Source organism: Enhydra lutris, unplaced genomic scaffold (assembly GCF_002288905.1).
Source record: "Enhydra lutris kenyoni isolate GAN:26980312 unplaced genomic scaffold, ASM228890v2 scaffoldscaffold5, whole genome shotgun sequence".
NCBI classification, from domain to species: Eukaryota; Metazoa; Chordata; class Mammalia; order Carnivora; family Mustelidae; genus Enhydra; species Enhydra lutris.
Genome location: NW_019154089.1, coordinates 49,924,885 through 49,950,068, shown reverse-complemented (window position 1 = coordinate 49,950,068; position 25,184 = coordinate 49,924,885). Strand labels below are relative to the sequence as shown.

General features: G+C 32.7%; 1 protein-coding gene across 3 annotated transcripts in view; it reads left to right on the top strand.

Moving 5' to 3' along the window:
- Nucleotides 1-25,184, top strand: part of LOC111140842 (NIPBL, cohesin loading factor) — a 111,975-nt gene that overhangs the window by 52,867 nt on the left and 33,924 nt on the right. For all 3 annotated transcript variants that reach the window (XM_022493056.1, XM_022493054.1, XM_022493055.1), the window contains 17 exons: nt 354-440; nt 3,373-3,604; nt 4,407-4,558; nt 5,130-5,210; nt 5,920-6,020; nt 7,420-7,558; nt 9,244-9,326; nt 9,888-10,020; nt 11,082-11,225; nt 13,649-13,738; nt 14,820-15,034; nt 15,145-15,247; nt 15,857-15,955; nt 16,054-16,200; nt 18,497-18,631; nt 19,470-19,568; nt 20,914-20,967. In XM_022493056.1, the coding sequence (XP_022348764.1) occupies nt 354-440; nt 3,373-3,604; nt 4,407-4,558; nt 5,130-5,210; nt 5,920-6,020; nt 7,420-7,558; nt 9,244-9,326; nt 9,888-10,020; nt 11,082-11,225; nt 13,649-13,738; nt 14,820-15,034; nt 15,145-15,247; nt 15,857-15,955; nt 16,054-16,200; nt 18,497-18,631; nt 19,470-19,568; nt 20,914-20,967 (2,094 nt within the window). The remainder of the gene's footprint in view (nt 1-353; nt 441-3,372; nt 3,605-4,406; nt 4,559-5,129; nt 5,211-5,919; nt 6,021-7,419; nt 7,559-9,243; nt 9,327-9,887; nt 10,021-11,081; nt 11,226-13,648; nt 13,739-14,819; nt 15,035-15,144; nt 15,248-15,856; nt 15,956-16,053; nt 16,201-18,496; nt 18,632-19,469; nt 19,569-20,913; nt 20,968-25,184) is intronic.

Below are 25,184 nucleotides of genomic sequence, written 5' to 3'. Positions count from 1 at the left end.
TGTGTGTGTTCAGTATCACTGCCACAAGTACAGGCAGCCAGGCATCAGAACAGACTAAATCTTGACTAGCTCTATGGTAAGAATTTAGTTAGTAGTGTGCATATTTGTCCATTCTGTGTTTACTTTTCTGTCTTTCAGAAACAAGTGATTAATTCTACATAATTCAGATTTAAGTAGAGTCTGGGAAAATTTTCTTTTCCCACTCTTTAAGCAGGTGGTAATTTTGTATGTTCCATAGCGCAAAGGTGATAATTGTACAATATGTTTCTTGACTAATTTATCACTTTTACCAATGATTGATTTAAAAAAATAATATATATATGTATATATGTATATATATGTTGCTGTTTTAGCTTTCTACTGACAAAACTGTGAAAGTCCTAAATATCTTGGAGAAGAATATTCAAGATGGGTCAAAGCTTTCCACTTTGTTAAATCATGTAAGTACAAGATTTGTGTTGTTAATTTTACCTTCACTATGGTTAAGATACAAGTCTTTTTTTTTTTTGATACACGTCTTTTTCAAAAGAACTCTGATTTACAGAGGAAAATCTCAAATTTCATTTATTTGAGCTTTTTACATTCATTAACAATGCTACTAAATTATATTTTAAGTAATTCAAAATTATATTGTTGATTCACAGCTTTGACATAAACAGACAACAGATGTAAATTCATTTCACTTTACAGGACTGTTCTTTAATTTTACATTATGCTCTTCCTTGTGTATGATTGTATTTAAAATATTTTTTCACTTATGACATGATAGTAATTCTTTTTCTTGACCTTCCTGGAGAATTAAATAGAAACCTTATACTGCTTTCCTAATGTATCCTAAAACAGTAATCCTTACATACTTTTTTTTTTTTAAAGGTTTTATTTATTTATTTATTTATTTATTTGTGAGAGAGAGAGAGTGCGCACACATGAATGGAATGGAGGGGCAGAGAGAGAAGGAGACGCAGACTCCCTGCCGAGTAGTGAGCCTACCTTGGGGCTTGATCCCAGGACGCTAAGATCATGACCTGAGCAGAAGGCAGATGCTTAACCAGTTGAGCCACCCAGGCACCCTTGTACCATTTTTATACCTAGTTCAAATTGTCATTGAAAGGATTAAATAAATTAATTCATGGAAAGTGCTTAACAATGTCTCCACATATTAAGTTCTCAATAAACACTAACAGCAACAGTTAATGTATTTGAGTATCTTTATATCAAACAGCAACATAATGTAATGGTTTATAAACTGATAAAAGTAAATTGCCTGGAATCTACCTCCTTAGAATTGTGGCAGACTTTCAAAATCACATGTATATTCAAATTGATCTTGATAGCTCTACCATTATTGAATTCAAACATTAATATGTATAGGCATTTAATATGAGTTAAGAATTTGGGAAAGTATTAAGTTACTGAATTTTCCTTATTGCATAAAATTTCCAAAACACAAACTTAAAAAGGTCCATATTCTCATCTAGCAATAACCACTATTAACACTTTTGATATATGTGTCTCCATTATCATATTTGCATATATATATATTTAGTGTATCCACTGGATCTTACGAGAGAATTGTTCTTGAGTTTGCCCAAGCCACAGGATTGCTAAGTGATCTACGTGGAATAAGAAATGTAGAAAAATAAACTCAGATGGTATTTCTTTGGTTTCTTAAATATGTCTATACTTTTCCAATGCCCTTTTTAAATTAGTTCTTGAATCGGAAACAAAGGGCTTAAAGAAACCCATAGTGGCAATCTACCACATCCTTAGTCTACAAATTTTATTTGAAAGACTTGACAAGAAATTGTAATAGATCTCAAGAATCTAGAGTTCTGGAGAGCTGGCTGACTCAGCCTTAATGAAATTATTCTAAATCCTGAAGGCATAGCATTATTTAATGTTTTTTTCATTCAATGACTCTTTCATACAGCAATTTTAATATTAAAGAAAAGCTACTTTATTTTTTTGAATAGGTATGCAAGCAGTAAAATGGAAGAAAGCTTAGAGAGTTAGGAAAAAAGTAATTGAGTTCATAGGCATTAGTGCCCTTCTCTGCTTTACATATATTGTGCTTTTATTTGCTTCATTTCCCAGTGTATATGCTTTGCATAGCATGCATTTGAAAGTATTCCTAGATTATAAAGTTACTATTTCCTGGGGCCCCTGGGTGGCTCATTGGGTTAAGCCTTTGCCTTGGGCTCAGGTCATGATCTCAGGGTCCTGGGATCAAGCCCCGCATCAGGCTCTCTGCTCAGCGGGGAGCCTGCTTCTCCCTCTCTCTCTCTCTCTCTCTTTCTCTGCCTACTTGTGATCTCCGTCACGTAAATAAATGGAATCTTTAAAAAAAAAAAAAAGTTACTATTTCCTAAGTAAACATGTGGGAGAAGGATTTTCATTCTCAAAAAATTAAAAGCACGCCTTCCAGGTGCCTGGGTGGCTCAGTCAGTTAAGCATCTGCCTTCCGCTCAGGTCATGACCCCAGGGTCCTGAGATCAAGTCCCACATTGAGCTCCCTGCTCAGCAGACTTCTCCCTGTGCCCCTCCCCCTGCTCATGCTCACTTGCTCTCTGTCTCTCTCTCTCTCTCTCAAATAAATAAATAAAATCTTTAAAAATAAAAATGTAAAAGCATTCCTTCCCATTTGTAATATTAGTTGCCAGTGTATAAATTAAGATGCAGTCTTCTGTCAGTGGTTAAATTATCCATTTTAGAAAATAAATTATGTTTTCAGTAGTCTGCATAATAACTACTTTTTAACCTCTTTCAAAAATACTGTTTCTGAAAAACAAATATGGGAATGATTGAGTCAGTAACATTTTACTACTCTTTTTTTTAACATTTTACTACTTTTAAATGCAGCTTTACCATTCGTCATTTAAATTTTTACTTTGTTCTCAACAACAGGCAGAATTTGCAAAGTTTTGACTATAGTGTTCATACGCCAAGCATAAAATTATTTATATACAATTATAGTTGTTAGCTAGAATCTTAGGTTTGGATAAAGTACATTGAAGATACTATAATTTGTTTGGAGTGTCATCTAGTGGTGAAATCAGGAGATAGAGTGTATTATGTTTGAAAACTTTGAAAGAAAAATCTTAAAGTAACATCAGTATTTGACTTCATTCCTGATATTCCTGAACATCCGTGAACAAGCATCAGAACAGCTGGCTGGCTTAGTCAGTAGAGTACATGACTGTTGATCTCAGGCTCATGAGTTCAAGCACCACATTGGGTGTAGAGCTAACTTTAAAAAAAAAATGTACATACTTTAAAACATTTACCATGAAAATCGAACATACCATAATTTCTTAATATTTTAACCTATAAATGCATTTATTTCCATTTCATTAACAATGTGCTGTTTTATAGAATAACGATACTGAAGACGAAGAAAGATTATGGAGAGACCTTATTATGGAGAGAGTTACAAAATCAGCAGATGCCTGTCTTACAACTATCAACATTATGACATCCCCTAACATGCCAAAAGCTGTATATATTGAGGATGTAATTGAAAGAGTTATACAGTACACTAAATTTCATTTGCAGAATACACTTTATCCTCAGTATGATCCTGTTTACAGATTAGATCCTCATGGAGGTTAGTTTGCCTTTTTATATTAAAGTTTTGAGTATTATGTCAAAATTACCTGTTAAATAATTTTCTTATGTTGGGTCAGAATGCAGTAACTTAAAATGGCACAAAAATTACTAGATCATATAGGTGGTAATAAATACTGACTTTTGATTTGACTAGAGTATAGAACTTTTAGTTAATCCAGTACTTGTTCAGGTATAATTTCTTTAGCAAATATTTACATATAATGGAAGTAATTCTACTGGTCAGGGAAAATCCCAGATAATTTTAGCTTCTAGTTCTCTTTATCACTTCACCCTAATTTTATGCAGAATATTAGTTATTTACAAAGTGGATTGATTCAAGATGTTTAATCTTTCCCTTATTTATTACCTTTATAAATAAATGAACTGTGAAATAGTTAATGTGTGCATTTAACGAGAGGGGGACATACTTGGTTTATAAATAATCTATAGTTAATTACTTATTGTTTAATAATTGCAAGTTAATTTAAAGGGAAGTATAATCTTACTCTTCTTGCACCAATGAGAAAAAAATAGAAATAAAGATACATATTTTACAAGAATTTAGTAGCCTCTGGAATGTGCCATAGATTATCTGTTACAAGAATGATTACTTGCTATCTAAATATCCCTAGAGAATAATTTTCTGTTTCAATAAATAACCAGCTTTATTTGCCAGGTTATATTTTTATGTAGCACCCATCCCCCTCCCAAAAATGTGTTCCCTTAATTCAGAATACTGTTTTATTACTGTTTATTAAAAGTTGATAAATTACTTGTTTGAAATTTTTCTTTCATTTTAGGAGGCTTGTTAAGTTCAAAGGCAAAACGGGCTAAATGTTCTACCCATAAGCAGAGAGTAATAGTAATGCTTTATAATAAAGTTTGTGACATTGTTAGCAGCTTATCAGAATTGCTAGAGATACAGCTTCTTACAGACACAACAATTCTTCAGGTAAGGTTTTTTGTTTGTTTTTTTTTTAAGCATTTTGTTATATTTCTAGACCAAATGATGAAAGAATAGAGAGGCTAGGTGAGTTCAGCATAACCTTGCTCACTCAGTAATAATGCCAGCATGATGTTAATTTTTTCCATTCAGAAGATATATATAAAATGAAGAAATACAAGTCCAGGGAAGTTTTAAAAAGAAACATTGAGGATAAAAGGTGAATGTATTATAAACTCTAAACTCTTAAGTTCTTTGAAAGGTAAATGATTACTTCCTTTGAAGTATGTCATAATATTTTCATCCAGAGTAGCAAAATGTGTTTTTTTAATTGTGACATTTATTAACTCAAAATGTGGAGATCAGAGGAATGGTGGCTATGAAAAGAAAGTATGTACTAATGTGCTTGAGGGTGAAAGGAGCAGAGAAAAAAACAGATCAATACTAATGATTAATGAGGGGAAAGAAAATGTCCTCTCAGTTTCTTCCAGTAAGCTTATGAATATTTTGGAATTTAGTTAAGGTAGAATGTTACTGAAATCAACTAGAGATGTATACTGATTACTTTTTATGTGTGCAGGTATCATCAATGGGAATTACACCATTTTTCGTGGAAAATGTCAGTGAACTACAATTATGTGCCATTAAATTAGTCACTGCAGTAAGTATTAAGTCATACTTTTAGTTATCCCACCAGAAAAATAATATTGATATCATTTAATTCAAATTTATAAAAATTAATGAAGATTGAAGTTTTCTATACATTTATTTCAGCATAAGGATTATTTTTTGTGTGCCTTCTATTTTAAATTCTTCTAAATTTTTATTTTATTCAATATAGTATATTAATAGTTTCAGAGGTAGAGTTCAGTGATTCATCAGTCTTATATAATACCCAGTGCTCATTACATCACATGCCTCCTTAATGTCCATCATCACCCAGTTACACCATACCTCCACCTTCCTCCCCTCCAGCAACCTTTAGTTTGTTTCCTACAATAAAGAGTCTCTTATGGTTTGTCTCCCTCTCTGATTTTGTCTTGTTTTATTTTTCCTCTCTAAATTTTAAAAAAATAGTTAATAATTCCTTAATATCTATAATTAAATCAGAATTATTTAAAATCATTTAAATTTTGTCTTTCATCTCCAAGATAGTATAATCCTCTAACTAAAACTAGTATATGCTAATTCTACAAGAATGTTATAATTAAGGATGGAAAAGTAGTGTAAATTAAGTTTATTGTCATTGAAGATGTTGAAAACATTTTCATTGTAAATGACAGATAATATTTTTTAATCATGTGATACAATATTTTTGTTTTCAAATAATTTTAATAAACTAAATTTGAGATCTTATAATTACTAAACAGGTATTCTCAAGATATGAAAAACATAGGCAATTAATTTTGGAAGAAATTTTTACTTCACTTGCAAGATTACCAACCAGCAAGAGGAGTTTGAGGAACTTCAGGTAACTAATTATAGCAAAGGCTAATAAGTACAATGAAGAATTACATTATATTGTAGTCCTTATAAATTTATTCCTAATCATCTGTGATTTTTATTTTAGTGATCAAATAAAAGAGAGGCAATTCAGTCAGAGCAGCATGAAGAATAGCTTAGATATGTGAAAAAGCAGTGCATATTTGGGGGACTTAAAGAAGTTCATTGATTCATTGATTCCCATGTGTAAAGATCTATGACAGGGTTTTTCAGTCATGATGCTATTGACATTTTGGGCAGTTAATACTTTGTTGTGAAAGGCTGTTCTGTACATGGTAAGATGCTTAGCAGCATCCCTGACCTATAACTTCTAGATGATAGGAGAACCACCCACCCACCCCCTTCAGTTGTGACAACCAGAATTTTCTCCAGACACTGGCAGATAGCCCCTGAGGGGCAAAATCATCCCTGATTAAGCCATGGTAGGAAATACAGCTTGAAAAAGTCAAAGGCAGTTCAAGTGTTTTATAAGCCATACTAAGGAACTTGGACTTAATCCTTTATACAGTAGGAAGTCATTAAATAGTATTTTTAAAAGCTGGAAGATTACTCTGGCAGCAATATGGAGAATAGACATGGAGATTAAATGTTCTTAAGTCACTAAGCACAGGGTAACTAAGAAATGTTATCCACTGCTATAGTCAGCAGTGGATTATTGTCTTTGTTGTCATAGGGAATCATCATCATTATCATAACTATTATAATTTCCTGAGTGAGTGTCTTGACCTGGCACATAGAACCCTATATGCCAGGTATTTAGATTGTTTTGAAGGCCGTCTTATGTAAAATAGTTGTTCTGACCTTAATTTTTGGGACTAATTGTATATAGTCTATTAAACCTGAAGAAAAGCTATGAGCATATACGAGAATTCTTACACCTTTATAGTATCTTTAGACTTAAATATTTAAATTTGTTTTTTTATGTTCTGGGCCACTGCCCGCATACCCTAGCACAAACAATCAAGAGCTGACTGTGTAGCAGATTTTAAGTAGAAAATAAGTACCAGAATGTATGGGCATTTGGAAATCTTGAAGACTTTTCTCATTTTAAAAATCATTTTGAGAAGTATTTGATATTTTTCATGTATAAATCTTTGCAGTGCATAGAGAGTATAGAAATTTGTGTTAAATGTGTGTTAAATACTGCATTTTCCTTTGACTATTTTAATTAAATATGTATAGATATTGAATTGGTACTTTTCCTAATTTAATAAAAATAATTAGACTTAAAAACAGTATTACAAGCACTAAAAATAATGTCTAGACATATTAGTAAAGCATCCTGAAATTTTCGGATGTTAGATGACATGTAGAGTGAAATTCTCTTCATTCTTTGTGTGATTTAAATATTTTCTTCTCCATTAAAGGTTAAATAGTAGTGATATGGATGGAGAGCCTATGTATATTCAGATGGTTACAGCCCTGGTTTTACAACTAATTCAGTGTGTGGTACACTTACCATCATCAGAGAAGGACTCTAATTCAGAAGAGGACTCAAATAAAAAAGTAAGGAATCTTTTATAACTTTGTACTTTTATAGGAAGAAGCACCTGAATTCTCTGCCATTCTTATAAACCTGAAGTTCTTAATTAGAGCTTTATGGCTGGTCTTTAGGATCCTTGTAGAGCACTAGACTACTTTTTAAGAAACATGAGTTCTGGTACTGACTACTTTGTCTGCCGGTCACGAGACATATGGATCTTTTAACCCGAGTTTGTTTCTTCAGGTATAAAATGAGAATGATAATAGCTAACAGGCTTTTCATTCCAACCACTAAGTCTGAAGTTAGATAAGTCATTGTGCAAGCGAATATTATTATATATAATATCTGTACTGCTACATAATATATAATTGTAATATAATTAATGTAATTCTCATGCAGAAGATGAATTTATACCTCATCGTTGAGTAACTGTAGCTGAGATTTGCTTTTGGTTTTGTAGCTTTTACTCATCAAAGCTTACAGTTTTTCCAGGTTCTTATAGTACTGTAAAAGCTTAAAAAGAAACAGGGATGATTTTGTTTCTTTTGTTATTTTCAGAATTTTGGAAGTAAATAAGGAAATTAAGGAAGTAAATAAGTGAAAAATGCCTATCAAAAAAGTTGAGGTTGCTCTTCCAATCTGGTTGTTTTCTTTCCAATCTTTCTTTCCTTGTCTTTGGTGACAGGTATCACGAGAATATTTATATCCCTCCATTTATTTATTTGTTTAGTTCTCTGCATATAATTTTTTAATCTTACATAAATGATATAGTGACATCATAGCTGTTTTTTTCAGTCAACATTGTTTTTAATACATAATAACTAATAACAGATTCTCGTGACTTGGGTTAAACATATACAACTGTATCACAATTTAAGAGTTTCTCTAGGTATACTTAGAAATAGAATATTAAATCATAGTGTACATGTATTTTTTTACAAGTATTTTCAACTTTACTAGAACTTGTCAGTTTACTCAGAAAAGTAGTACTCTAGCTTAGTTTGTTTAGATTTTTGCCTAGTCTAGTCAGTCTGCAATGATACCATGTAATTTTGCATTTTCCTGGTAACTAGTGAGCTTTTTCATGTATTTTTCACCTTTGGGTTTCCAAAACTTTGAATTGACTGTATATCTTAATCTTGAAATTTCCCATGAAGGAATTGAGTTTTGCTTTGTATTGTATTGCAGCATTTCCTAAATTTTGAACTTTAAATGCCTTTTTCTAAATTCTTTTTGTATTTTCAATCAATTTCTTCTTCTGACCTAGATCAGTAAGAAATTAGTGATACTGCATATGCTAACCACATTTGTTACTCTTTTATATTTTAATAAACTAAAATGAACTGTATTTAGTTTTTATAAAGTATTGAAACGTGTTTACCAATTGTAGCTTCTGTCTGTATATATAAAAGAATAGTTTAAGCTTCTTTTTTTAGAGAGGAAAGAGGGGAAGAGGCAGTGGGAGGGAGAAAGAGAAACTTAAACAGGCTTCATGTCCATAGAAGGGCTCAGTCTCATAACCCCGAGATCATGATTTGAGTTGAATTCAAGAGTCGATGCTTAACCATCTGAGCCACCCAGATCCCCATAAGCTTCTTACTGTTTAAATGTATTGCCCCTATACAGTAATAACATGACAGTAGCAACTGAACAAACTTATGTTTTGATTATTTCTTGTATTCATGTAAATTCATTTTTCTCAATCTAGGTTGACCAAGATGTTGTCATTACCAACTCTTACGAAACAGCCATGAGAACAGCCCAAAACTTCCTTTCCATCTTCCTTAAAAAGTGAGCAAAACTAACATAATCTGGTTTTTATTTCCCCAGCATAGAAAATAAGTTTATTTATTTTAGGTAAATGGTTAATCCAATTTCCTGCCATAACCTGAACCTTGAATATGTCACTGTGGTCCTTGGTCTCCTGATCTTTAAAATGAGGCATTTGAAATATTAAAACCTTTTTGGGAACTTAGGTTAAAGTACTGGGTTGAAATTCTGTAGTTTTTCTTCAGTAAATTTTGGGGAATTCTAATTGAATAGGAAAATTTGTAGAGCGAAGTTTAGTAGGCCTTCATAAGAATTTGTGGTAATTTCAGAGAAAGGGATTTTTTAAAACGTGGTGTACTTGCTGGAAAGTAATGTTTATATGAGGCAATAAATGAATTTGCTAGCAGGGGGAAGAGTGAAATTCAAAAAATAGATTCATTTTATGCCATGTTATATTTAATGTACTCTCTTATACCTTGTTATTACATATGGGGAAAAGAAAACTTAGTTAACAAAATTGCAGTCATATTGGTGGACATGTCACCTAAATTCACAGCCTTTTCACTATTTATTTTCAAACAGATGTGGTAGTAAGCAAGGTGAAGAAGATTACAGACCACTATTTGAAAATTTTGTTCAAGACCTTCTTTCAACAGTCAATAAGCCTGAATGGCCAGCTGCTGAACTACTCCTTAGTTTGTTAGGGAGATTGTTGGTAAGAGTATAGCATTTAAAGATTATTAGATTACTAGAAGACAACATAATGAGGATGTACTCTGATTCACAGATGATGAATTCTTTAAAAATGTGTAAGGAAATATGACCATTGCATCTTTATTTTTGCATGTGCATAACTATACACAGTATTGTCAGTACTTCATAGAAAACTTTGAAATCTTGTGATTTTGGTGCCTTCATTTCATTACATGAGATAGCAGTGCTTTTAAAACTTTTTTCTTCAGCTTGGAAGTGCTATATTGTTAGTTAAAAGCACCTCAACACTGAGTCATAAGTTATTGCGGTAAACTCATTTCGAAGCATGAAACTGATTAATATGAACACTTTGTCATCATTAAGAGTATTTCTAAAAATATGACACTTCTAGTTCTCATGTAATATAATAGGAAAATGCAAAGAAATATTATGATGTCTCTTTTTATTTTTAATGTATATTTAAACTTGTGCAATGCAAATTGTTACAAAGTTTTGGGGACCTTACATTCTGTGAACCAGAAAATGTATTAATACTATTCTGAAACCAAGATAACGTTTCATAGGCATTAGAATTCCAACATAAGAAATTCTTACTCAGTAATACCCCATTTTTCACAAGTAAGCAGTTGAGCCTGCATTTAGAGAAAATAACTATGTTCTTAGGGAGGATTAGTCTATACTTTTTTTTTTTTTTTAAGATTTTATTTATTTATTTGTCAGAGTGAGCACAGGCAGACAGAGTGGCAGGCAGAGGCAGATAGAGAAGCAGGCTCCCGCTGAGCAAGGAGCCCGATGTGGGACTCGATCCCAGGACGCTGGGACCATGACCTGAGCCAAAGGCAGTGGCTTAACCAACTGAGCCACCCAGGCGTCCCAGTCTATACTTTTTTTAATGAAAATGTTCAGATTCCAGAAACTCTCAGAAGGCAGTCACTTATGAAACAATATCACAAGAAAAAAAAGTTTACATTTCAGATAATACAACATAGATTTGGAATTTTTGTGATAAATTGCTATTAAAAATTTATAAATTGATTAAATAAAAATTATTTTTATGTTTAGGTCCATCAATTCAGTAACAAGTCAACAGAGATGGCTTTAAGAGTGGCGTCTCTTGATTACCTTGGAACTGTTGCTGCACGATTAAGGAAAGATGCTGTTACAAGCAAAATGGATCAGGGGTCTATAGAACGAATTTTAAAACAGGTATTGAGATAAAAGATTAAAATTATGGAGATAAATATTAGTTAAGTACTTCTTTAGGTATTCTTATATTAGTGTTATATTGCATTTTATAGATTCAAAGTAAGAGCTAACATTTACTTTGTTTCTGCAAACTGCTCCTATGAATGTATGATGCTGTTTTCTGTTTTTGTTTTACTAAGTTTTATTTAAATCTTTAGTTTACTAAGATGATTTAACATTCCCAATCAAGTCATTTTATACTTTGAATTTTGATCATTTTTTTATATTGGGGAAAGGTAAGGAGGACTTCCTTTCATTTTATTAAGTAGTTACAGCATGTCTGGCAGAAAAAGTGTTTTATTGCTTCACTTTTTTTAATTGTGGGTGAGGTGGTAGTAATGCTAAAAGTTACTTAAGAAGATGGTAGGTAAATGACCTCTAATCCTACCATATACAGCTTTTTTTCATTTTCTTTCTTTTTAACATTCATAGCCATATTTATTCTGACCATTAGAAATGCCTGTTATATTTTTTAGTATACTTTGTATTTTGAAATTATTTATATTCATAATATAATAATTTATATATTAAACTTACAAAAAGTTAGAGGAATAGTACAAAGAGTTCCCACAAACCTTTCACCCAAATTCCTTAACTGTTGATAATTTATAACTTTGCTTTATCTTTGCGCAACATTTACATGCATGCATAATATACATGCATGCCTATCTATGTGTTCATTTTTTTTTTTTTTTCTGAACTATATGAGCAAGCTTAATGCCTTTATTACCCTTGAATTTCAAAGTATGATTCCCCGGACAAGAAGCACTAATATTAACATCACCTAGGATCTTGCTAGAAACGCACATTTTCAGGACGCTCCTGCTGAATTGGAAATTCCTGTGGGTGGAGCCCAGCATTGTTTTTTGATAGACCCTCCAGGTGATTCAAATGAATGCTAAAGTTTGAGAACTGTGCTTAGTGTATATTTTCTATGAATAAGAACTCTTGCTTAAATATCCCAGTACACTTCTCAAAAGCAGAAAATTACCAATAATACGATACTCCCATCTACTATAATGTTGCCATTCCTATTCTATTTCATAGGTTTTAATTTGTTGCTATCATTATTTTAATTCTCAGATTGTCCTAGATATAACCAGTAAGAGCCCGTTGTAGCTGGCTTTTGTATCTATTTGATACATTCCCATCTTTCTTTGAGAACTTTGTGGCACAAGATGTTTCAGGATCCTCCATCCTCTTTTACTTTCCTTGCCTCAGCCCTGGAATCTGCCACTTCACCAATTGCCACTGGATCTTTTTATTTGAGAATGGTCATTTAGAAACCAAGATCTAGGAGCCAAGTTTCAGTATTTCTTAGAGTAGACCTAGGACTTCTTTGTTATACATGACCGTGTAGGTTGTACACGGTAAAACTTGAGGGGAGGGGTCATTTGTAAATATTTTTTTGGTTCTTGACATACCTCTACCTTGCTTTTGGACATTTACAGTGTCCTAATTTATAGTGCTATGATGAATTTCTCTATGTATCCATTTCACCACACTCTTACAACATGGTTTATTCTGATCTTTGTTTTTCTACTTAGAGATACCCTAAATTATATTGGCATTTTGTGTGGTAAAGCTAGAATATAAGCTGTAGGCATGAATGTCAGCTCAGTTTCTGGCTGTGTATTGTTCTTGACAGGACCTAAAGATTCAGTATCTTTCTGTTCCTAGATGAAGTGAACACCCCACCTACTATATATTTAATATCCTACATGAAATAAAGTACTGTTTTGTATTATAAATAGAATAAAAGTATTTCTCTTCCAGAATGTTTTTAAATATCCCAAAGACACCTATAACACATGGTAAGACAGATAATAACATTTTCCATTTTTAAAGATTTTATTTATTGTCTCATAGAGAGGGAGAGTACACAAGCAAGGGGAACAACAGGCAGAGGGAGAAGCAGACTCCCTGTTGAGCAAGGAGCTCCTTGCGGAACTCAATTCGAGGACCTTGGGATCATGACCTGAGCTGAAGGCAGATGCTTAAACAACTGAGTCAACCAGGCATCCCAGCAGTTTCCATTTTTAGATTAAAAGTTTGGAATTGCCTCTTTTTTTCCATACAGAAAACCAGTGCTAGGACCTTCCTATCTCGGAATACTTAACACACTATTCTGATAATTTTTATGCCTACTACCTGCACCTCCTTCAAATAAAGATGACATAAAGTTCATGAAAATAAAGGCCAGCCTGTTATCAATTAATAATGTTTTTCAAAAATAGCATTTTTTTCCTTTAAGTTGCTATACTTATATTTTCAGTTTTTATCGTTTATCGGGTTTTTTCCACTCAGATTTATGTCTACAACTAGATAAATTATTAAAGTATACTAGTAATATCTCTTTTGTTCTTACTTGGTTTATTCTGTAGGTTTCAGGAGGAGAAGATGAAATACAACAACTGCAGAAAGCATTGCTTGATTACCTGGATGAAAACACTGAGACTGATCCTTCACTAGTGGTAGGTATCTTTTCTCCCTTTTTTGGAAATAACACATCAAATTCAAATTGGGTTGAAAGAAAGTTGGGAAGTATCCTGAAAAGGAGAGTTATTGGGAATACGGATTTTTGAAACAAAAGGATACTTGATGATCTTTAAAAAAAAAAAAAAAAAAAAAAAAAGAATGATTATAGATTGATTTGTCTTATATGAAATTCTGGTACAGGTATTATATTACACTAAAATGGTGTGATGACATGGGAAATAGACATCTTTTCATAGTTACCTTCGAGACTGAGCTAGATCATTGCTTCTCATGGTGGACATGGCCCAGGTTGTGCTTGAGGTGATCTATTAGCATATGAAAAGAAGGTATTAGAATTCCATGTGTTTGTTTATATTTAAATATAATCCTTAATTATATTTTTATATATATTATATATCCAAATTATTAGTATAATAGGTTCATGTATAAAATCTATGAACTCTATTAGGAAACAGTGTGCATGTATTTGGGTACTTTCTTAAATTTTTTGCTGGTGGGAGATGCAGCCTAAAGAGATAACTAAGCTTTTCAGTCAACTACTGCTGGTTTTCGGTCTGCATTGAAAGAAACAGATTATAGGTGTGCCTCAGTGTTAAAATATTTTGGTAATAACTGGCTGTATATTTCTTGAAGAAGTAAGGTGGTATTTTGAAAGTAACTAGAGTTTTTACCTTTAGCCTTATATCCTGTTGTTCTAAACTTTCCCTGTTGACCTATCATCTAATTTTACTGGCCTATGAGTGATACTGTCCTTTGTTAGGTAATTGATAGTAGTAGTCTAGATTTAATACAACAATGTTTATCATATTATCTTTTGACATCATTAACATAAGTGCTAAGACAAAGTAAAATAGTAAGCTTTATATCATTCAATAGTCAAACCTTCCAGCTTTCTTAAAATCTCTTTTTATCTGCTGGGGGTTGCTTTGAAGTACACCTTAATATTTATTCCTGATAGTAAGCACTTTATCAATAGATTGGAAATTTTGTTACTAATTTCATTTTGAAATTTTGTTAATTTCATCAACCTCAAGTCTTAATCTATTTTCTCTTCAGTTTTCTCGCAAATTCTATATAGCCCAGTGGTTCCGTGACACAACTCTGGAAACAGAAAAAGCAATGAAATCACAAAAAGATGAAGAATCGTCTGAAGGAACACATCATGCGAAGGAAGTTGAGACAACTGGTCAAATCATGCATCGAGCTGAAAACCGGAAAAAGTTTCTAAGAAGCATTATCAAAACCACACCTTCTCAGTTCAGCACATTAAAGTAAGATCCAGAGAAAAAGCATTTTACATTTTTAGTCAGTTATGTCTCTGATACCTATTTATCTACTTTGCAAAAAAATTAAATGAAAATTTAATGACTTTTTGTTGTAGGATGAACTCTGATACTGTGGACTATGATGATGCTTGTTTGATTGTTCGATACTTGGCCTCTATGAGGCCGTTTGCCCAGAGCTTTGATATTTATTTGACACAGGTAAACTGGACCAGAATTCCTTATGCAATGATACTGATTTTTCTGATTATGGATATTTATGGGGTAGTTTATGTCTGTTCACCATTGGGAACAGATATTTTAAAAGATTATGAAAGTAGCATTTGTTTCTGTGTTCCGTATATGTTAAAGGTCTTTTTTTTTTGCATGCTTTTTACATATTGATTGTTGTTTTACAGAGAAATGGGTATATATCTATATGAATATACATATAGTATAGGTAGAATGATGTTATAAAAACATTCAATTACCAAATTATTATTTAAATGATACTAAATATCCTGAATTAGTAACTCATAGCAAGGTTTTAGTAGGGCTATGTGTCCTTGCAAATGAAGCATTGCAATAAAAAACAGATTTAATTGAGAATGCCAGGATAAAAGAAGGACCCTAAAGTATAGAATGCCTCACTTACTGTACTAACCTTCAAGTTAGAACTTTGGATCAGTAAGATAACATCTTTTCCTCATATAAAAGTTAAAGGGATGTAAATACAATATTTATTTTCATTTCTTTTGCATGTTTTCATGCTATTTTTTGTTAAATGTTACATGTTCTAAAATTTTGAAAATATCAATGTTTGCTTGGCAGATCCTTCGAGTTCTTGGTGAAAATGCAATTGCCGTTCGAACAAAAGCAATGAAGTGTTTATCTGAGGTTGTTGCTGTAGACCCCAGTATTCTAGCAAGGGTAAAGAAGAGTACAAATGATTCTTCTTATTTGCATACTGCATTCAAGTTAAAGTATTAGCTCTACTTATAAATTATATTTTCTTCATTTTCCTTTAGCTTGATATGCAGCGAGGAGTTCATGGACGTTTAATGGATAATTCCACTAGTGTTCGAGAAGCAGCAGTAGAATTATTAGGTCGATTTGTTCTTTGTCGACCTCAGCTTGCTGAGCAGTATTATGATATGCTGATTGAAAGAATATTGGTATGTTTGTTTTGTCATTTTTATTATGATTCATAGTACCTATGATTTCTAGTATCACATTTTTTAATTGTTAAACTAGAAAAGTTAGAAAAGTAGATATCAATCATATATTTATATTGCCTAGTCTCTGTACTATAGCAGCTTTCTAAAGAGGGACATGTTTCTTCCAACCCCCACCCCGCCCCCCCAAGAAAACCCGTCAATGTCTATTTTACATAGCCACCCTAAAGACAGTTTAAACCAGATTAAATATTAAAAGCTATGGTTTGTGACCCTATAGTGCTGATGAGTCAGTGGGTTTGAAGGCAGGGGAAGCTAATAGGTACTCCTGGTGCCAAGAACTGAATCCGGAAAGGGGTGGCTGGACAGCAGCAAATTCTAATCTCCAGTCTCCCAGATTTAGAAAGCAGAAAAAAGGTCCTCCATTCCTACCTTACCTTGAGCTGAGAGCTAAAAGTCCTAATGATTGGACAGAGTGCCAATAAGGGCAGGAGACACAGATTTCAGGCCCACTGATCCCCAGACCCAAACAAAGAACTGAAGAAGAACATGTTTACTGCTTGATACAGTAAAACAAATCATTGTCGAAAATTGGACTCCTTTTTTCAGTTACTACTGCCTTTTAATGGTGCAAGTTTACATTAAGTAAATGATAGGAACAACAATGGCATAAATATTTTGGACAGGAATCTAGAATAAATTTGTATGTATGTACATGAACAGGAGGAACTATTTCATTGAGAGATAAGTGCAGAATTTTGGTATCTGACCATATTTTTGGATCCTTTGTATATATCTGCCTGTTTCCTTAAAGCTGAATTATGACAAGTTTTAGATAAAATGAAGTGAGAAAGCCATTTGAGTCTTAAGAACAAACTTAAGAAATGCTATCCTAAGATCGTCTTTTCTTGTATGTCATGGAATTCTCTGGCTCTGAAGCCTTTTTCTTGGAAAATAGAAAGAAACAGGAAACATTGGCATTACAGAATATCTGTGGAATTTCCACATCACCCACTGCAGGCATACTGACTTCTGTTAACTCAACAGAAGTCTATCAGGCACAGGATTGGGTATTCCCCACAGTGATAAGAGTTTATCTACCTTTAGTTTGCTATCAGAATATTATGTGACTGGGAGTTCAAGATAATTTCAGCTTCCGCTAGCATAAAATCTTGATTGAAACAAAGAATTTAAGAAGTGGAAGAAATTTTTTCCTTTTAGTTAGTCTTTTCAAGAATGAAAGGCACAATCAGTAAGATTCTCAAAGCTAATGAACTGACAACACCTACTAAAGTAGTATATCCTAAAATATTTTCATGGTCAGACTGCATAATGGAAATAATTTTGTACATTAAGTGTCCAGTGCTTTTTATTTCTTTTTAAAACTCTTTAATTATGGAAATTTGTGAACTTAAGAGTAATAGTGCAGTGAACACTCAAGTATGTAGCACCATATTTCATCTGTATTTTTTTCTAAATTAGTTTAAATTAAATAAAACATTTGTCTACTTCTTCTGTGGATACTTCAGCCTACCTGTCCAAAAAAAATGTGGGTACTGCTCTTATAAACAAAAACTGCTGTCTCATCCAACCAAATTAACAGTCTGTAAATATCATCTAATAACCAGTTTATATTCAGATTCTCCAATAGTCCTAAAAACTGGTGGAAAAAACTTATTTTCTAGCTTTTTTTTTTTTTTAACAGAATCCAGCCAAAGAGCATACTTTGCATTTGGTGATCATGTTTTAAAATTTAGAGTATTCTCTTTTTTATACACTGCCCCCATGACAGTGACTCATTTAAAAAGACCAGGGTCAGTCTTGTTATTTCCTCATGGTTTTATTTAATTTGCTCTTTTGTTTCTTGTATTTCTTACTAACTATAAGATGATAGGGACAGTGGTTCAATTGGATTTAGATTTAACACTTCTGTTAAAAATACTTCATATTAAAAAAAAAATACTTCATATGCTGTTTAAGTGCCACTATTCTAAAAGCTTCATGTTTATTATTCCACTTAATTTTGGTGAGCTTGTGTTCTAGTCTTGTGTTCAGTGCTGTTTAATATTTTTTTATGTCTTGGATTTCATATTTTAAAAGTAAAACAATATAATAACCCATATTTATAGTAACATTAGTAAGAAAGCATAGAGGGAGGAAATATATAGACCATCTTTATCATGTTAGTAGTCAATAGACTGCCTGATAGTGTTTATTTTTTAATTTTATTTTATCACATTTCATACATCAAGCATCTTGATTTTTCTGATATTTAAAAATACTTTTCTGTTCTTAGGATACTGGTATCAGTGTCAGGAAAAGGGTAATAAAGATTCTAAGAGACATCTGTATTGAACAGCCAACATTTCCAAAAATTACGGAAATGTGTGTAAAAATGATTCGCAGAGTCAATGATGAAGAGGGCATTAAGGTAAGATGAAATGGTGACTACTTTAAAATTTTTTCATTTGTGTTTTAAGTAATTTAAGTGTTCATTGCATCTAAATTTTGTTGATATATATGTAAAATATGACTTATAAAACCTTTATAAGCGAATCAACATTTTTAGATTTTAAATTCAAAAGACATATTTTCTTACGTTTTTATTTCTAGATCTTATGTAAATAAAATCTGATCTTTCTCAATCAATTGAATTATAATATTTAATGTCATCATAGTGATTACATTATATGCAGGAAGTTTATTATCAAATTAATTTTCAAATAGTATGTATTTCGTTTTCTAAGTTAAATACTTCTTTGAAAGTTCATTCTTATTCATTAATTTATTTGTACATTATTGTCCCCTGTATTTGTTCTTGTGTTTGTTTTTAACAACTTTTCCCCAAAAGTAGTAAAAATATTTTTTAGTTTGATCAAAAACATTTGAGTGTATACTACGCAGATTTCGTAGGGTAGGCATAATATCACCTATTTAAAATTTTTACCAATTGTAAAAGATTATAAATTTAAGAAATTAATTGATGAATGTTTCTAAACTGAGAAATTCATGCCAAAAATTCCTGGTAGTTTATGTTTTGATTAGTTATTTATATCTTTGGGATGGGTTTTTTTGTTTGTTTGTTTTGTTTTAATAAATTCTTTTCACACTACGGGGCTTGAACTCATGACCCAGAGATCAGGAATTGTATGCTGTACTGACTGAGCCAGCCAGGTGCCCCAACTTTGTTTTGGGTTTTAATAAGAATTTGGGATTGATAATTTTGCCGTTTGTTTTAGTTGTGTAGTTTGAAATTTTCTTTCTTCTAGAAATTAGTAAATGAAACATTCCAAAAACTCTGGTTTACTCCAACTCCACACAATGACAAAGAAGCAATGACAAGGAAAATTTTAAACATCACTGATGTGGTAAGAACTGGAACAAAGGTGTGGTCTCTGTGGTTGCAAACCTAGTTTAGGCCTACCCCCTCTTACAAAGAGAGAGACAATGATGAAATATTTGGTTAATCTTGACATTTAATACTATGGTTGACCCTTTAGCTGCACAGGTCCACTTATACACGGATTTATTTCAGTAAATACAATATAGTACTATAAGTTGTATTTTCTGTTCGTTAGGATTTTTTTTACTACCATTTTCTCTCCTCTAGCTTACTCCATTACTGTAAGAGTATGGTATATGATACATATATCATACAACATATGTGTTAATCACCTGTTTATGTTATTGATAAGGCTTCTGGTCAGCAGTAGGCTTTTAAAAGTTAAGTTTGGGGGAAATTAAAGTTATACGTAGATTTTCCTGTGTGCAAGGGGTCAGCATCCCTAAACCCTGCATTGTTCAGGGTCAGCTGAACTTCCCTTTACATTTCTGGAGATACTCAGGGGATGCAAAGAAGATGAGATTGGTATTTCTATATAATCACTTCTTGGCATTCATTCACTTAAGCACTGATACTGAAATTCGCTCTATTCCTCCACTGATTGAAAACAGAGAGGGGGAAGAAGGAAAAGTGGATGAAGAGGTAACAGTAGCCCAGGGATAGCAACCTAAAATGGGATAGTACTTTTTCAGAAAACATGAGTTAAGATAAGTCTCATTGTGTTTAATTATACGCACAAGCTCCAAACCTTTTCGACCCAAAGTACTTTTTGTTTTGAGCATACATTTTGTATTATCATTTACAAGTTCATCTTTGTTTCAGTCATGTCTTTGTATCTTCTATCTAGAAGGAAAATAATAAGCAAACATTTCTATTTGTATTTTAAATCTTACAGATTTTTCTGACTAATTGAAGTTATTATTCAAAATGTAATATCCTATATTTTTTAAAGTTTTTTTTTAACTTTAGTTAGTTAACATACAGTGTAATATGAATTTCAGGTGTACAATATACTGATTGAGCACTTCCATACATCATCCAGTGTTCATCACAACAAATGCTCTCCTTAATCCCCCTCACCTATTTCACGCATCTTCCCATCCACCTTTCCTCTAATACCTTAATTTCAATACATTAAACTAATTTCTGGAATATCTTCTAAAGTGTTTTTAAAATAAAATTGTTTAGCATTGGTAAATTACTGGTCTACTAAAAGAATAGTTTACTTTAAAACTAATTTTTAAATGAGAACATTGAGACATTAATATACTTCAAGCTAAAACATAGCAAAGATTTGGTTTTTGTTTTTGTTTTTCAGATTTTTAAGTAAATTTCTAATTTTGATAGTTTCACCATATTTTCCCGCTTAGGTTGCAGCATGCAGAGATACTGGATATGACTGGTTTGAGCAACTCCTTCAAAACGTGAGTGTTATTTTGACTCCTGATAACAAATAACATGAAATTTAATAGAAGGTTAGTTCTTTATAAGCTTAATGATTTAAAAGAATCTTTTCAGTTATTTTTTAAGAATTTTTCTTTTGAGGGAGAACATTTATTTCAGTATATTAGGCTGAATGTGCTGGTTAATATCCCTATTTAATAAATTATTCAATGCCTGTTGTAAGTTTTCTAAATCAGTAATTGAAATTCTGTCTTCTCTGCCTTCCAGATAATTATTTTTTTTCTTATCCCTTTAATTTATGTGTTAGACATGAAATCTACAGATTTACAGATTGCATTAAATATATATTTACATTTTTGATGTTATAAAATGTGTAGAATTTCCTATAATAGTGCAGAATTAAACTACAGTTGTTCTTAAAAATTTCATTCATAAAAATGTTTAATCTCCCTATGAATTTTTTTATTTCAGAAATTTTAAATAGTTAGAACTACTCATCACCCAGCTTCAAAGTTATCAGCATTTTCCCAATCTTGTTTTACTCTAATCCTTTGCTTATATTTTTTTTAATTATTTTTTCTTGGCTGTAGTACTTTTAAAGCAAACCCCATACTTTATATCATTTCACCATAAACATTTTAGTGTCTAAAGAATTTCTTTAACAGAAATTACTTTTAAAAAATAACCAGAATATCATTATCATCTATATCAAAATAAATATTAAGTTTTCCCTAATATCTAATACTTATTCAATGTTCATGTTTCCCTGATTGTCTCAAAAATGTATTTGTATATTTGGTTTGCAGTTGCTTTGGTTGATAAGGCTTTTAAGTCTCTTCTCTTAATCTATGATAGTCAACCCCTTACCCCTCTATTTTTTCATGTCACTTATATGTTTTCCTATAGAATGTCCCACATTCTAGATTTCATAGATCTTTTCCTTCTGGTGTCATTTAAGTTATTCCTCTATTCACCATATTTTTTTCTGTAAACTCTTAGATCTAGAGCCTTAATAATATTGAAGTTCAATTTTGGGAGTAGGAGACCAGGATGATGCTGAATATTAGTGATCACATCAGGAGGCACATAATGTTTGCTTGTCCCACTTTCAGTTTAGATGTTGTCAGCCTGGTGCACCTATTATAACGAGTTTGTTCATTTTTTTTAATGTCAGCATGAATGAATAGATTTGTATGTCTTTATATTTTATTTTATTTATATTTTCAGCAGGGGAAGGGGCAGAAGGAGAGGGAGATAGAGAACCCTTACCAGGGTCAATGCCCAGCATCAGCCTGTTACAGGGCTCAATCACATAGCCATGAGATCATGACCTGAACCGAAATCAAGTCAGACACTTAACCAACTGAGCCACCCAACTGCCCTGTCTTTGTATTTTAAATGTTCTAATCATAATTTTTTTTGAAGTTCAGATTGTCCCATCTTTGGCCAGTGGTAGTCCCTTCAGGTTGGTCTTTTATACTTTTGTTATAACCTTATTACTCTTGTGTAACCTGATCACTTTTTGGCCTCTACAAGATGCCCTAGACTCAACTTGTACATTTTCTGTCCCAAACCTAAAATCAGCCATTTTTCCAAAGAGCCCTAATTCCCTTTGCAGAGAAGAATTTAGATGCTGCAGATGTTCTTTGCTAATATTATTATAGCTTTGGGCCTTTTCCAGAGGATAGAGCTAAAAAATATGTATTTTTTAGAAAGGCAAAAATAAATCAAGAATTAATATTGATTGTTTTATTCAAATTTTGTATTTTTCTTTGGTTTTATTCTTTCCTTTAGGCTAAAAGTCTTGGTTCCCAAGGAAAGGAACATAATTTACTTGCTTTGTCCTCCTATATTAACAAAAGCACTGAATACAGTTTATAAGATTGCTTTGCATTTCTTTTTTTTTTTTTTTTAAGATTTTATTTATTTATTTGACAGAGAGAGAGAGATCACAAGCAGGCAGAGAGGCAGGCAGAGAGCGAGGGGGAAGCAGGCTCCCTGCTGGGCAGAGAGCCGGATGTGGGGCCCGATCCCAGGACTTTGAGATCATGACCTGACCTGAAGGCAGAGGTTTAACCCAGTGAGCCACCCAGGTGCCCCGCATTTCTTTTTATCTATAGCTCACTAAAGATATATTACTAAAAGTCCATCTTTTTTTTTTTTTTGAAGGGGGTGGAGGGCCAAATGGAGTGGGAGAAAGAGAATCTTAAGCAGGCTCCATTGTGGGCTCCATCTCACAACCCTGAGATCGTGACCTGCACCAAAATCAAGAGTCACACGCTCAACTGATTGAGCCATCCAGGCACTCATTAAAAGCCCTTCTTGAAATAAATTTTTTCTGTTTGATTATATCAACAAGCTCCTGTCTAGTTAAGTCCGTGTATTTCTGTCTACTATTGTATGTTCAGCAATATTTTTTTTTTTTAAGATTTTATTTTATTTGACAGAGATCACAAGTAGGCAGAGAGGCAGGCAGAGAGAGAGAGAGGAGGAAGCAAGCTCCCTGCCGAGCAGAGAGCCCGATGCGGGGCTCGATCCCAGGACCATGGGATCATGACCTGAGCCGAAGGCAGAGGCTTTAATCCACTGAGCCACCCAGGCGCCCCTGTTTAGCAATATTTTTAACAGTCAACCAGAATTGTTTTCTTGAAGCACAATCAAGATCTAGAATATCATCCTTCAAACTTCTTTGCACCTCTTTATAGTTGGTACTCTTTCCTTGGTCCCGAGAAACAACCAGTCTACTTTTTGTCACTAAAGTTAGACCTTTTGTAGGATTTCATATCAGTGGATCATACAGCATGTAGTTTTTTTGTGTTTGACTTCTTTTAATTAGCAGAATATTGCTAGTATATTAATATTTTATTCATTTTTATTGCTGACAGTTATCAGTAGTACATACTTACGGTAATTTCTTAATGAACTCACAAATTTATGGATTTGTGTTTCCAGCTTAGACTTTTCTGAATAATGCTGCCATGAATATTTGTGTGCAAGTGTTTGTGTGGATGAGCGTTTTTATTTTTCTTGGGTAAATTCATATAAATGTGATTGCTGGGTCATGTGGTGAATGAGAAACGGCCAGACTCTTTCCAAAATGGCTGAACCATTTTGAATTTCTACCAGCAATGTTCCAGTTGTTCTACATTCTCACCAATACTTGGTTTTGTCATTCTTTTTAACTTCAGCCATCTGATGGTGAGCAGTAATACGTTGCTTTTAAAAAAAAATTTTTAAGGGGCACCTGGGTGGCTCAGTGGGTTAAAGCCTCTGTCTTCGGCTCGGGTCATGATCCCAGGATCCTGGGATCGAGCCCCGCATCAGACTCTCTGCTCAGCGGGGAGACTGCTTCCTTCTCTCTCTCTTCCTGCCTCTCTGCCTACTTGTGATTTCTGTCTGTCAAATAAATAAAAAAATTTTTAAAAAATTTTTTAAGATGCCTTTTTTAAACTTCTTCATGGTATTTTCATATGTTCTTCAGTCTATAATATCTTAGGTTCTCTTCCTAAATCATCTTCTATATATTATCTTTTATTTCATAAGTTTACATAATATATTTGGTATCATTTCCCTCCTAAGTCAAATAATTAGCTCTATGTTACAATGCATTGTGACCGTCTTATATTTATGTCAGTCATCCCAGATGGGACATAATAATTTCAAAAAGGCTCTACAACCACATGTTTCATCTGATAATTACAATAAGTAAGAATTAATTGTAGCTATCAGAACTGTCATTTAGTATTACAAAAAAGGATCTAAGATAATATCCATATGTATTATTGGCAAGTTAGAAGCAGAAAGGAGATGACTAGTTTTGTAATCTCTTAGCAGTAAATTCTATTTTCTTATGTCTTTACTTTCTAGTCCTCTTTGGCTACTTGTTCATTCAGTCCTTTTTCCCCATTGTGTATTTTACTTTAGTTTCTGACAATAGCTTATCAGTGACACTGTGACTTCATGATACATCATTAGATTAACAGAATTTAATTTATTGAAAGAAATAAAGCTTAAAAATATTTATTATAGGGGCGCCTGGGTGGCTCAGTGGGTTAAAGCCTCTGCCTTCCGCTCAGGTCATTATCTCAGGGTCCTTGGATCTAGCCCCACATCAGGCTCTCTGCTCAGTGGGGACCTGCTTTCCCCACCCCCTACCACCTGCCTCTCTGCCTACTTGTGATCTCTGTCTGTCAAATAAATAAATAAAATCTTTTTTAAAAATTTATTATAGATGCAT